The 13,487-nt window shown below is 37.4% G+C and overlaps 1 protein-coding gene across 1 annotated transcript in view; it reads left to right on the forward strand.

The window, feature by feature from the left end:
- The window catches only part of LMLN (leishmanolysin like peptidase), an 85,367-nt gene that overhangs the window by 13,810 nt on the left and 58,070 nt on the right, over nt 1-13,487 (forward strand). The window contains exons 2-5 of the mRNA XM_054575171.1: nt 1,190-1,287; nt 1,934-1,964; nt 3,147-3,229; nt 3,728-3,845. Of these exons, the coding sequence (XP_054431146.1) occupies nt 1,190-1,287; nt 1,934-1,964; nt 3,147-3,229; nt 3,728-3,845 (330 nt within the window). The remainder of the gene's footprint in view (nt 1-1,189; nt 1,288-1,933; nt 1,965-3,146; nt 3,230-3,727; nt 3,846-13,487) is intronic.

Raw genomic sequence — 13,487 nt, forward strand, 5'->3', positions numbered from 1 at the left:
GTTTTCTTTGGTGAGGTGTGAATTAAAATTTCTGGCCTTTTTAAAAAATTGGGTTTTTTTTTTTAGTTGTTGAATTTTAAGGGTTCTTTGTCTATTTTAGGTCATAGTCATTTATCAGGTGTGCCTTTTGCAAATATTTTCTTCTAGCCTGAGACTTATCTTTTTATTCTCTTGATGTTATCTTTCACTGAGCAGAAGTTTTGAATTTTAATAAAGTTGAATTTAGCAATTATTTCATTCGTGGATCATGCCTTTATTGCTATATCTAAAAAGTCATTGCCATACCCAGGGTCATCTAAGTTCACTCCTATTGTATCTTTTAAGAGTTTTATAGTTTTGCATTTTACATTTCGGTCTGTAATCCATTTTGAGTTAATTTTTATGAAGGATGATAGGTGTGTGTCTAGATTCATTTTTTTAAATGTGGATATCCGGTTGCTTTAGTACCTTTTGTTGAAAAGACGATCTGCTCCATTGTATTGCCTTTTTACCTTTATCAAAGATCAGTTGACTGTATTTATGTGGTACTATTCCTGGGCTCTCTATTCTGTTCTATTGGTCTTTTCATCTCTTCTTTTGCCAATACTACACTGTCTTGATTCGTGTAGCTTTATGGCAATTCTTGAAGTAAGGTAGTGTCAGTCTTCCAACTTTGTTCTTCTTCAATAATTGTGTGGGCTATTCTGGGTCTTTTGTCTCTCTGTATAAATTTTAGAATCATTTGGTTTATATCCACAATATAGCTTGCTGGGATTTTGACTGAGATTACTAACGTTGAATATATACATCAAGTTGGGGAGAGCTGACATCTTGACAATATTGAGTCTTTCTATCCATGAATATGAAACATCTTTACATTTATTCATTTTATTTTTTATGGGTATTACAGTTGAAATTTAGTTTATTAATTTCATTTTTTTTTTATTTTTAGAGAGAGAGGAAGGGAAGGAGAAAGAGGGGGACAGAAACATTGATCAGTTGCCTCTCATAATCCCCAATTGGGGGCCTGGCCCGCAAGCCAGCCATGTGCCCTGAGCAGGCATGAAACTGGCAACCCCTCAGTTTGTGGAATGAAACTTAACCCACTGAGCCACACAAGTCAGGGCTAGTTTATTATTTTTTAAGTTAGGACCTCAGTTGGCTAATCTATGCAACATCTTTTTAAAATTTTTAAAAATCTTTTTTTCAGGTTATAAATAAGGTCCATCTTAAGGCAAATCATGTTTTAAAGAGAGATGTTAATGAACATTTAAGAATCAAGACTGTTTATGATAAAAGTATTGAAGAGTAAGTGCATATTTATTTTGTCTTTTTTATTAAGAATCAAATTATTAAAGATATTTTTATGTGTTACCTCAAGGTCCGTAGATTGAACTAGGTGCCAATGCACCTTCAAGATGGAATTAAGCTAAAAATACTTTTTAGTTTGGAAAGATGATGGCCATAGAATATGACTAAAATCTATACATCTGAGTAATTTAAACAGAATAAATGCAGATCTTCTTGGATGTGGTCAATAACAGACCTAGAAGCCACCTCCTCAATAATTACTTGGAAGAAAAGTAAGAGGAAATGCTTATAGGTACAATAAGAACATTTACAAAATTATTAACCAGAGAGATGATATAGTCTAAATTATTATTTAGTGTAAGGGGCCCAGAAAAGAGATAAATTATGAATCTATGATATTTTATGAAGATCTATTAAGAGTAGTTGACGTCTTTCCTGTGTTTAACTTCCCAAATGAATGAGATAGCATATGATTATGCATAGTGCTATGTTTTGGCACAGAGATAAATTGAAATTTTGGGAGATTGATACTGTATGCTTCCACAAAGCATCCCTTGTGGTTCCTGCCAGATATGTTCTTAACAAATGAGACAGTGCTCTGCCCCAACATGGCAATTCTTACGTTTCATGTTGTCAATTTCAGGTTGCTCCCTGAGAAAAGATACCTTGTTAAGGTAGGTAAAAAATACTTCTGGCTTAAACTGGATACTTAAAATGGGTATATTTTATCGTATGTAAATTCTACTTCAGTAAAGAAAAATATATACATAACTTTTGTGAATGACTAAATAAAAGATGTTGGTAGTGAATGGATAAATGTATTTATTATTTTCGCCAAAGGTGTCTTTGTGATGCACTCACTAAGCCTTTGTATTTGATATTAAATTAGTCTTCTTATTTTATAATTTAATATTAAATTAGTCTTCTCAGTTTCTTGTTTTCTTAAGTTGTGGGGCAGGAGAACACACTGAGGATAGTGTAAAAAAGCTGATTTTTTAAAATACATTGAGAATATGTTGTGGTAGAAATGCTTATTCTCCTGAAGGTTAATTGACCTGAAAGGATGATATGCCAACGTTGTTTACAGAAGTGCTAACTTCATTAGTTTTTTAACTGTTACAGAGAGTTTCAGGCTTGCGCACACACACACAAAGCTAATTCATTATGAGTTACAGAAATAAGTGATGTTAAAGTAAATCTTCTAAGCATCAGACTTTCTTTTATTTTTTTTAAATTGAATTTATTGGGGTGACATTGGTTAATAAAATTACATAGGTTTCAGGTGTACAATTCTATAATACAGCATCTGTATATTGTATTGTGTGTTCACCACTCCAAGTCAAGTCTCCTTCCATCACCATTTATCTCCCCGTTATCCTCTTCAACCTCCCTCCCTCCTCCTTTCCCTTTGGTAATCACCATATTGTTGTTTGTGTCTATGAGTTGTTTATTTTTTGCTTAATTCCTTTATGAACATAAGATTTTCTTAACATAAAGTACTTTAATGTTGGAACCAGTTAACTCAGTCCCAAATGGGAAGTAATTTAGATTAAGAGTTGAGATTTATGTTTTCCAATATTCTCTTTTAAATGGAGACAGGGAAAGAAGTTTACATCTCGAGTTCTCTCCCCAAACTCAACTAGAAAACTAGGAAATTCCTTTGCTCCTAGACTTATTTACTCTTTCCCCTACTCCTTGCCACACAACCTTTGACTATTTAATATGTATATTCCAGAATTGTAAAGCTTTTTCTTTTTTTACCTTCAGTCATTAAAATCCTGTCCTTACTTGTTTTAAATGTAATTTATAACTTGAGTATAATTCTGACTGGTTTTCTTTTTTCAACTTTTATTTAGAACAAACTTTTCCCACAAGCTATTTCTTATTTAGAGAAGACTTTTCAGGTTCGTAGACCTGCAGGCACTATCTTACTTAGCAGGTATGTATGTCACGTTAAACACAGATCATTTTCTTATCATTTAGTATTCTGTCCTCCCCATTCTAACCAGTATGGCAAATTATGAAATTTGTACTAGAATATTTTATTACACTTTTTCTTACAGACTAAAGTGGAAGGTATTTTAAAAGAATATAAAAGCATCTGTTGGATAATCACTCTTTCCTGATTTTCTATTACATGGTGACCTACTAGATCTTTTCCTATAGTGTAGTTGTTCCTCCCCCACTTGCTACGTTCACTTTCTCCCTCCTTTGTTTGTCATGAATATTAGCTTTGTGAAATATTTGGGTATTTGAAAACTGAGATCAGGAGGATATCGTATGGAACCAAGGTTCTTTCTTAGTCCACTTTCTAATTATTGATGAACTAATATAGCAGTTACTAGTTTTTTTTAACAATGTCTTTGACTGCTGTGAACTATTCTTTCCTTTTTTTTTTTGTTGTTGTATTAAACTTTGATGTTCAAATGAACTGAAGACAATGTGCAACAAACCAATACCTACGGAAGGAAAATGATCCCCATAGATACTGTACTGGAGAATGTGCAGAGCATACAAAATGTGGTCCAGTTATAGTGCCTGAAGAGCACCTCCAGGTAATTCAGCCTGCTCTTGCAATGTTTTTATTCTTAAAATAAACATAGTTGAAATTTTGAATCTGTGTCAAGAAATTTTTAGATTTGAAAGCTTCATTCTTCTACCAAAACTAATCACAGTTATACTGATATTAATTTTTCATTGGTTTTAAAATGAATTTAATGATATTTTCATCTCTTTTTTAAATTTTTTAAATTTATCTCTGGGACTGCTGAATCATGTCAGCTTAGACCTTCATGTTTGTCCTCTAAAACATCTTTTAACAGATACATACCCAGTATTTATGAAGGGCAATTTGACATTTATCTCTTAAAATGAAAAAAAAGTCTGTTTCAACCCAACCTATAAATATATTCCATAAAAATACTTATTAACTATGTAATATATATACAAGGATATTCTTTGCAAAACTATAAATATGACTCTGTCGTTCTCTTGCTTGTAATCTTCACTTACCCTGTGCGTTGGCATGCTCTCTCACCCAGAGCATGTGATCACGTGAGTCTAGCAGTTACTGGAGCCCACAGCAGACAGTGTGGGTTCCAAAGGACTAAGCTTTAATATGGAGCAAAAACTCTAGACATTGGCTTTTGTTTTGGCCTTGCTGAAGACAAGGTCAGACCTCTTCCCATGGCTCAGTAGACAGGGGACACAGGAGCACCTTTCTGCATGAATAAACCTTGTTATCATGCCACAATCTGACTGCATGGGTCCTTGGAATGTTTTCCATGTGACCCCATGGAAGAGCCCAATTTCCATCTACATTTGGCGAGCCAGCAGGAGGGGAAAGATCTGTGGCTTGTGAATATGACAAGGATGCCAGCTTGTCCAACACTGTCATCTTCCGGACATTACATATGCTGCCTTCAAGGGACAGCTGACTGACCTGAACTTTGCAAAATTCCTCTTCCCTAAATGAAGACTCCCCTACCTTTTTACTCCTTTATTCATTTAACAGATAGAAAGATCCTCTCAGTCCCGGGGATAGATAGGCATATACCCTTTGACAGTAAAAAACAGCTACAGAAGATGAGACCTTCATCAATTTATCTTGGTAAGATTACAAGGCTCACAGTCTTCAGGGGGAGTGTTACCATAGGTAATTAACTAACTATTGATAAAGGGTTGCAAAGGGAATTAAACATTGAGCTTAATAAACTGGTGTGCATTAGCCTGTTTGCTTCACAGGGCACTACAGCTTCACACCCCAGGGGATCATAGCTTTGCTCTGTCAAGGAGATTAACACTCCTTCTTTCCCCTACTCTGATACTGAATTGCTGGGGGTGCAAGAGGAAGTGCTGGACAATAGACATCTATCAGTTTAACTAGGGAGTGGACCCATCAAAAATCCCATGAAAGCCTGGGAAGCTATTTTGGACCATGTACAGAGAGGGGACACAGGAGCAGCCTCTACATGAATAAATTTTGTCGAGGTTTATTATGAAGCTGGCATCGTTGTTACATTCACAAGCCACGGATCCTGCCTCTCCTGCTGGCTTGCCAAATTACTGATTATTTAGGTCCATCCTAAACCCAAGATAATATAATACCAGGGGAACAAAGAAAATCCCAGTCTCTCTTCCTTGTGACCTGAACTTGCCACCTGTGTTCGCAACTCTGTTGGCCTTGCTGAAGACAAAAATTGGACTTTTTCCATGGCCAAATGGATGGAGAAGGAACACAGAGGCAGCCATCTACATGAATAAACCTTGTTGCCACACCCAAAACACAAAAATTCATTGTAAGTATGCCTGTGTTAGTATTAGTTAAATTATAGTCCAAGCACATAATGGAATACTGTGTAGCTGTTGAAGAATGAAGTAGATCTCTATATACTGACTTGGAAAGATATTTAAGCTCTTAAATTAAAAAAAAAAAGTTTTAAATCAGCATGTGTAGTTAGCCTATTTTATTTAAAAATTACTCAAATATTAAGCTTTCAATAAAGCTGAAATAAAAACGATTTTTTAAAAGATACATTCAGAATCAAATAGCAGAGGAGTGACTGGGGATCAAACTTACCTCCTCCCAGGACCAACCTGGAATTACAACTAAATTGTGGAGAAATCACCTGGAACAAACAACTAAACAACAGGGGGAGAGGAGCCTTATAACTTCATACAGACAGAAGAATCAGCTTTAGCACAACATCCCTGGTAAGGAGTGCAGTAGAGACTCAAGAAGGCAGGCAGGGCGCCCGTGGGCGGCAGCACCAAAGGGATATTGAAATGGCCAATAGGATTCCCCTGAGAAGGGGGTGGTCTAAGCCATAAGCGAGGATCTCCAGCCTAGAGCACCAGAAGCCAAAAAGTACACAGATAACAACCAAGAGCAAAAAGCAGAAGGGTTGCTCTCTGCCAGAGAAAGAGCCATTTAAAGAACCAAAGCATAAATTTTTATTTGTAGCCACTTACCCTGGGCTTTGGCAAAGGCAGGGGCAGAGTGAGCTAGAGATGCCTGAGGAGAGACTCGGGAAGGAGGATTTAGGGACAGAACTGAGAGAGTAGCTGGCAGGATCTTGATGCTGACTCATTCCCCAGATGGCAGCAGCCATCTTGCTCAGGCAGACCATTCCCCTGAGCGGCAGCAGCTTGAAAGGACCCAGTAGCCCCAACCCCAGGAAGGGCCTCGGCCCTGTGGTGTCTCTAAGCTGGCCTTCTGAGTGCAGAGTGGTAGCCACAGATAATAGATCCCTGGCTAAAGGGGACTCAGAGTGATCTACAGACACTTGAAGAGAGACTGGAGACAAAGACTTTGGGGAAAGAACAGAGAGAGTATCCAGTGGGACCCTGGTGCTGACTCCTTCCCCATATGGCAGCAGCCATCTGGCTCAGGCAGACCACTCCCCTTAGCAGCATGAGAGGACCCAATAACCACGCCCGTAAGAGAGACTCTGCCCCATCTTGTGGTGTCTCTAAGCTGGCCTGCTAAGTGCAAAGTGACTAGATTAACAGCTGAAGGAGACAGCCACAGACAGTAGATTCCTGGAAATCTCGAACAGACTGCCTAAGGTCAGACGGGGTCAACATTTGACATCAGAGGCAGATCCAGAAAGAAAAAACAGCAGTCTCATACTATAGAAGTTCCCACCACGAAGTCAGGAAATCAAGACTGATCAATTGAAGAAGCAGAAGCAAAAAAGAAGAGTCTAACAAATAACGGGAAGACAAACGCCCCTCAGTCGAAGAGAAAGGAAGAATCCCCACAAAGAGGACTAAATGAAATACAGGCAAGTCAGCTATCAGACATTGCATTCAAAACAACGGTTCAGAGGAAGCTTAGTGAGCTCAGAGAGAATTACAAAAAAAATACAGGGAAACTATGAGGAACTTAATGCAAACTAGATGAGCATGAAAAAGGACATAGAAACTGTAAATAAGAGACAAGAGGAAATAAAGAATACAATTTCTGAATTAAAGAACACAGTCGAAGGAATCAAAAACAGGCTCGATGAAGCAGAGGATCGAATCAGTGAGTGGGAGGATAAGGTAGAAAAGTGCTCCCAGAAAGTGTAAGAAAATGAAAAAAGACTCAGAATGAAGAGGCAGTGAGGGAAATGCAGGACAACCTGAAACGTAGTACTATCCATAGAATAAGGATACCAGAAGGGGAAGAAGAGGAGCAATGGATAGAGAACCTGTTTGAAAAGGTAATGATGGAAAACTTCCCTAATTGGAGGAGAGAAAAAGTCACGCAAGTCCAGGAAGCACAGAGGATCCCATTCAAGAGGAACCCAAAGAGGCCCACTCCAAGACACATCATCATTAAAATGGCAAATAGCAAAGACAAACAGAGAGTCCTAAAGACAGCAAGGAAGAAAGAGGTAGTAACAGCTAAGTGAGCCCCCAGTACGGCTAGCAGCTGACTTCTCAACAGAAACACTTCAAGCCAGAAGGGAATGGCAAGAAATATTCCAAGTCATGAAAAGCAAAGGCCTGCAACCAAGACTGCTCTACCCAGCAAGGCTCTCCATTAAAATGGAAGGCAAAATAAGGAGTTTCCCCGACAAAAGAAGGCTAAAAGAATACACCTCCACCAAACTAGTACTGCAAAACATGCTAAAAGGACTGCTTTAAAAAGATGATGAAAAAGAGTCTACGAATACCCATTTTCTTTCACAGTTACCATTACTTGATATTACCGATATTTTTAATACGTATTAATCTGATTGTGACAATGATGTGCTATTTTAATTGTTCCTTTATTATCTGTTGAAACTAAACCTGGTTTTGTATATTTCTTGCCTATTTCTATTATTTTTAAAAAGCTTTAAATGACGTTTTGGTATTCTTTATCCATTTATTGATTAAATATTTGTAGAATTTTCGCCCTAAGAAAACAAACTATTAACCCTTTTTTAGATGTATTGCAAATACTTTCCTATTTTCTTACTTGTCCTTTAACTTTTTTTATATGTATGTTAGTATATAGTCTTAAATGTTTAATGTAGTCATATATTCAATATTCTACTTAATAGCTTCTGGGTTTGAATATGTTACTTCAGGGTAAGAAAAATATTTTGAATTTTCTTTGAAAACTCCTCAGATCTTACATACTGGTTTTTAACTCACCTGAATATTTTTTTGTATAATGTGTGAAACAGGGCTCTATATTTGTTTTATTTCAAGTAATAGTGGTCCATGCACCATATTTGTTGAATAAGCCTTATTTTCCCCATTGACTTGAAATATCAATTTAATCATATATTACATTGTTAGACAGATATATACATTTGTTTCTAGAATGCTCATTTTATTTCATGGATCTATGATTATTTCTGTGCTGGTGTCATGTTTTAATTGCTGAGACTATAATGTATTCAAATTTTTTAATATTTTATAATGGATTTTTAAAATCATCTTTTTTATTATTTTAATTTTTAAGTTTCTTTTACATTTATATTTCTTTTTTTCTAATTTTTCAAATACATTTTTCTCCATTTACCCGCTGCCATTTTCCCCTGCCCCACCCACTCCCAACTCCCCCCATCAATCCTTCCCCACCTTGGCTTCGTCCATGTGTCCTTCACATCTGTTCCTTGATCTGACCTTTCCCCTTCCCCTCCCTCCCTCCCTCCCTGTTGGTTTGTTCTTTCTTTCAATGTTGCCAGTCATATTTTCCTTGCCTGTTTGCTTTGCTGATTAGGTTCCACCTATAGGTGAGATCATACGGTATTTGTTTTTCACTACCTGGCTTATTTGACTTAGCATGATGCTCTCCAGTTCCATCATGATGTTGCGAAGAGTAGTAGGTCTTTCCTGCTTTCTGCTCAGTAGTGTTCCCTTGTGTAAATGTACCCGCTCATTTACTGATGGGCACTTAGGTTGCTTCTAGCACTTGGCTGTTGTAAACTGTGCTGCTATGAACATTGGGGTGCATAGGTTCTTTTGAATTGGTGTTTTGGGCTTTTTAGGGTATAATCCCAGCAGTGAAATTGCTGGGTCAAAAGGCAGTCCATTTTTAGCTTTTTGAGGAAATTCCAAACTGTTTTCCACAGTGGCTGCACTACTCTGCATTCCCACCAACAATGTACTAGGGTTCCCTTTTCTCCACAACCTCGCCAGCACCCGTTGTTTATTGATTTATTAATGATGGCCATGCTGACCAGCATGAAGTGTTATCTCATTGTGGTTTTAATCTGCATTTCTCTGATGGCTAGTGATGCTGAGCATCCTTTCATATGTGTCTGGGCCTGGTGTATGTCCTCCTTGGAGAAGTGTCTGTTCAGGTCCTTTGCCCATTTTTTAATTGGATTGTTTGTCTCCCTTAAGTGGAGTCATGTGAGTTCTTTATATATTTTGGAGATCAAACCCCTGTCTGAGGTATCATTGGCAAATATATTTTCCTATACGGTTGGCTCCCTTTTCATTTTGCTGATGTTTTCTTTAGTCTTGCAGAAGCTTCTTGTTTTGATGAAGTCCCATTTGTTTATTTTTTCCTTTATGTCCCTTGCTCTAGGGGACATATTGATGAAAATATTGCTGTGTGGGATATCTGAGAGTTTCCTGCCTATGTTCTCCTCTAGGACTTTTATGGTCTTGTGACTTATATTTAAGTCTTTTCTCCATCTTGAGTTTATTTTTGTTTATGATGTCAGCTGGTGGTTAAATTTCAATTTTTTTGCATGTAGCTCTCCAGCTTTCCCACTCTCCCAACACCCTTTGTTGAAGAGGCTATTTTTACTGCATTTCATGCTTCTGTACCCTTTGCCGAATATTAATTGACCATAGAGACAGGGGTTTGTTCCTGGGCTCTCTATTCTGTTCCATTAATCTATGTGTCTGTTCTTATGCCAGTACCAGACTGCTTTGATTGCAGTGGCCTTGTAATATAGTTTGATGTCAAGTATTGTGATCCCTCCTACTTTGTTTTTCTTTCTCAAAATTGCTGTGGCTATTGGAGTCGTTTATGGTTCCATATAAATTTTTGAAATATTAGTTCTAAATCTGTGAAATAGGTCATTGGTATTTTAATAGGGATTGCGTTGAATCTATAAATTGCTTTGGGTAGTATGGACATTTTGATGATGTTAATTTTTCCAATCCATGAACACAGTATATGCTTCCATTTATTTGTGTCTTCCTTAATTTCTTTCTTCAGTGTTGTATAGTTTTTTGCGTACAGGTCTTTTACCTCCTTGGTTAAGTTTATTCCTAGGAACTTTATTTTTCTTGTTGCTATAGCAAAGAGGATTTTTTTTTTCGATTTCTGCTTCTGAGATTTCATTTTTGGTGTACAAAAATGTCTTCAATTTCTGAATATTGACTTTGTATCCTGCTGTTCTGTCAAAATCACTTATTAGGTCGAGGAGTTTTTTGATGAAGTCTGTGGCGTTTTCTATGTACACTATCATGTTATCTGCAAACAATGATAGTTCTACTTCCTCCTTTCCCATTTGGATGCCTTTTATTTCTTTTTCTTGCCTGATCGTTGTGGCTAGGACTTCCAATACTATATTGAATAGAAGTGGTGAAAGCAGACATCTTTGTCTTGTTCCCGATCTTAATGGGAAAGCTTTTAGTGTTTGCCCATTGAATATGGAGTTGGCTGTAGATTTTCATATACGGCCTTTATTATGTTGAGGTTTGCCCCCTTTATTCTCACTTTGCTGAGTGTTTTCATCATAAATGGGTGCTGCACCTTATCAAGTGCTTTTTCCGCATCTATTGAGATGATCATGTGGGTTTTGTCTTTACTTCTGTTTATGTGATGTATTACATTTATTGATTTGCAAAAATTGAACCATCTTTGCATCCCTGGGATGAACCCCACTTGATCGTGGTGGGTAGTCTTTTTAATGTATTGTTGGATGCAGTTTGCCAGTATTTTGTTGAGGATTTTAGCATCTATGTTCATCAGCAATATTGGCCTGTAGTTCTCTTTCTTGGTGTGTCTTCATCTGATTTTGGGATAAGGATGATGGTGGCCTCATAAAAAGAGTTTGGGAGTCTTCCTTCTTCTTGGATTAGTCTTAGAAGAACAGGAGTTAGCTCGTCCTTAAATGTTTTTTAAAATTCTCCTGTGAAACCATCCGGTCCAGGGTTTTTATGTGCTGGGAGTTTTTTTGTTGACTGATTCAATTTCACCAGCTATTATTGGTCTGTTCATGCTTTCTGCTTTTTCTTCATTCAGTGTTGGAAAGTTATATTTTTCTATATATTTGTCCATTTCATCGAGGTTTTCAAATTTCTTGGCATACAATTGTTCTTAGTAATTTCTTATAATCCTTTGTATTTCTGTGGTATCAGTTTTAATTTCTCCTCTTTCATTTCCCATATTATTTATTGGGTACACTCCCTGTTTTTCTTGAGTCTGTTTAAAGGCTTGTTGATTTTGTTTATCTTTTCAAAGAACCAGCTCCTGGATTCATTGATCCTTTGAATTGTTCTTTGAGTCTCTATATCATTCATTTTTGCTGTGAGTGGGGCTTTTGTGTCCTTTCACACTGCTGCTGCTCAGGGGAGTGGTCTGCCTGAACAAGATGGCTGCTGCTGCATGTGGGTTGATTCAGCACCAGGACCCTGCAGGACACTTTCTCAGTTCTTTCCCCAAAGCCTCCCTTTCCATTCTCTCCTCAGGTGGCTCCGGCCCACACTGGCCCCACCTTTGCCGGAGCCCTGAGTAAGTGGCTGCCACTCCAAATTTTTGTGTTGGCCCTTTGCCTCTCCAGCTACCTGTTTCTGGTAGAGAGCAACCCTCCTGTTTTTCGCAGCTGGCTCTTGTATGTGTGCTGTTTGGCCTCTGGTGCTTTAGGCTGGAGATCCCCGCTTATGGTTTAGACCGTGCTCTTCTCAGGGGGATCCAACTGGCTGTTTCAGTATCCCTCTGGTGTTGCCGCCCGTGGGTGCCCGCCCACCTTCTTGAGCCTCTAACGTGTTCTTTACCAGTTAGGTTGTGCTAAAGCTGATTTCTCTGTGTGTCCAAGGTTTTAAGGCTCCTCTCTCACTATTGCTTAGTTGTTTTCCAGATGATTTTTCCACAATTTAGTTGTGATTCCAGATTGGTCCTGGGAAGGGGTCACTGTGACTTCCACTTACTTCTCCGCCATGTTGAAGTTTCCTATTATTTTATAATCAATCTTGACATTTAAAAAAATAAATAAATAAAATCAATCTGCATTTTACTAAAACAAAAGGAAAGAAGGAACTCCTTTTGCAACAACATGGATTAAATGGAGCATATTATGGTAAGTGAAATAAGCCATTCGGTGAAAGACAAATACCATATGATCTCACCTATAAGTAGAATTTATTCAACAGAATAAACTATTGAAGAAAATAAACCACAGGTATGGAAACATGGAGCAGACTGAAAGTGACCAGAGGGGATGGGGAAGGAGGAAAATGGTGGAAAGAAGAAGGGACTAGGCAAAGAACATGTATGAAAGACCCATGGACATGGACAACAGCATGGGAATTGACTGTGGGAGTGGGTTGGGGGGGTGGGATGGGTGGAAGAGGGCAAAGGGGGAAAAATTGAGACAACTGTAATGGAATAAATGTGATTTAAAAATAAAATTAAAGAAAAAGATACATTCATACAATAAAAAAATTGGAAACATTCTGGAGCTATATTAAAAAATCTGGTGTGGGAAAAGGAAGGGAAGGGGAAAGTCAAGGAACATATAGCAAAGTCTCATGGACAAAACCAAAGGGGAAGGGTTGTGGGGAGGGGGCAAGGGAAAGTGGTGGGGGGAAGGCAGAGACAAATGTATTTGAAAAAATAAAAAAATTAAAAAAATAAATTAAAAAATCTGGACACATAAAATCTGGTGTTCTTTAAAAGTTGTATTGTGCATGGCTTTTCTTTGGTAAGGTATGTATTTTTGTAATGTTCAGAGTTTTCATAGTAAGTATATATTATATCAAAAAAGATAAAATTTTAAATGCATAGGCCAGAATATAATTTATTATACATATACCTTTGAAAATATGATCGTTATATTCTGTCTGTTGGACTGTGTTCTCACATTACTTATAAAAAATGAATACATTACTAAACATTGATTTGTAACAAAAATTAAGCATATGTTTAGATGAAGTTTACTTTGTCATTTTTTTTCTTAAGGTATTTGAAGCTCAGTAAAGGCTTCTAGACCCCTATGTATTGGCACTCATATAACTAACTCACTCAGCTTTCA

The sequence above is a fragment of the Pteronotus mesoamericanus genome, unplaced genomic scaffold, assembly GCF_021234165.1.
Source record: "Pteronotus mesoamericanus isolate MK-2021 breed Mesoamerican mustached bat unplaced genomic scaffold, CSHL_Meso_final contig_27, whole genome shotgun sequence".
Taxonomy (NCBI): Eukaryota; Metazoa; Chordata; class Mammalia; order Chiroptera; family Mormoopidae; genus Pteronotus; species Pteronotus mesoamericanus.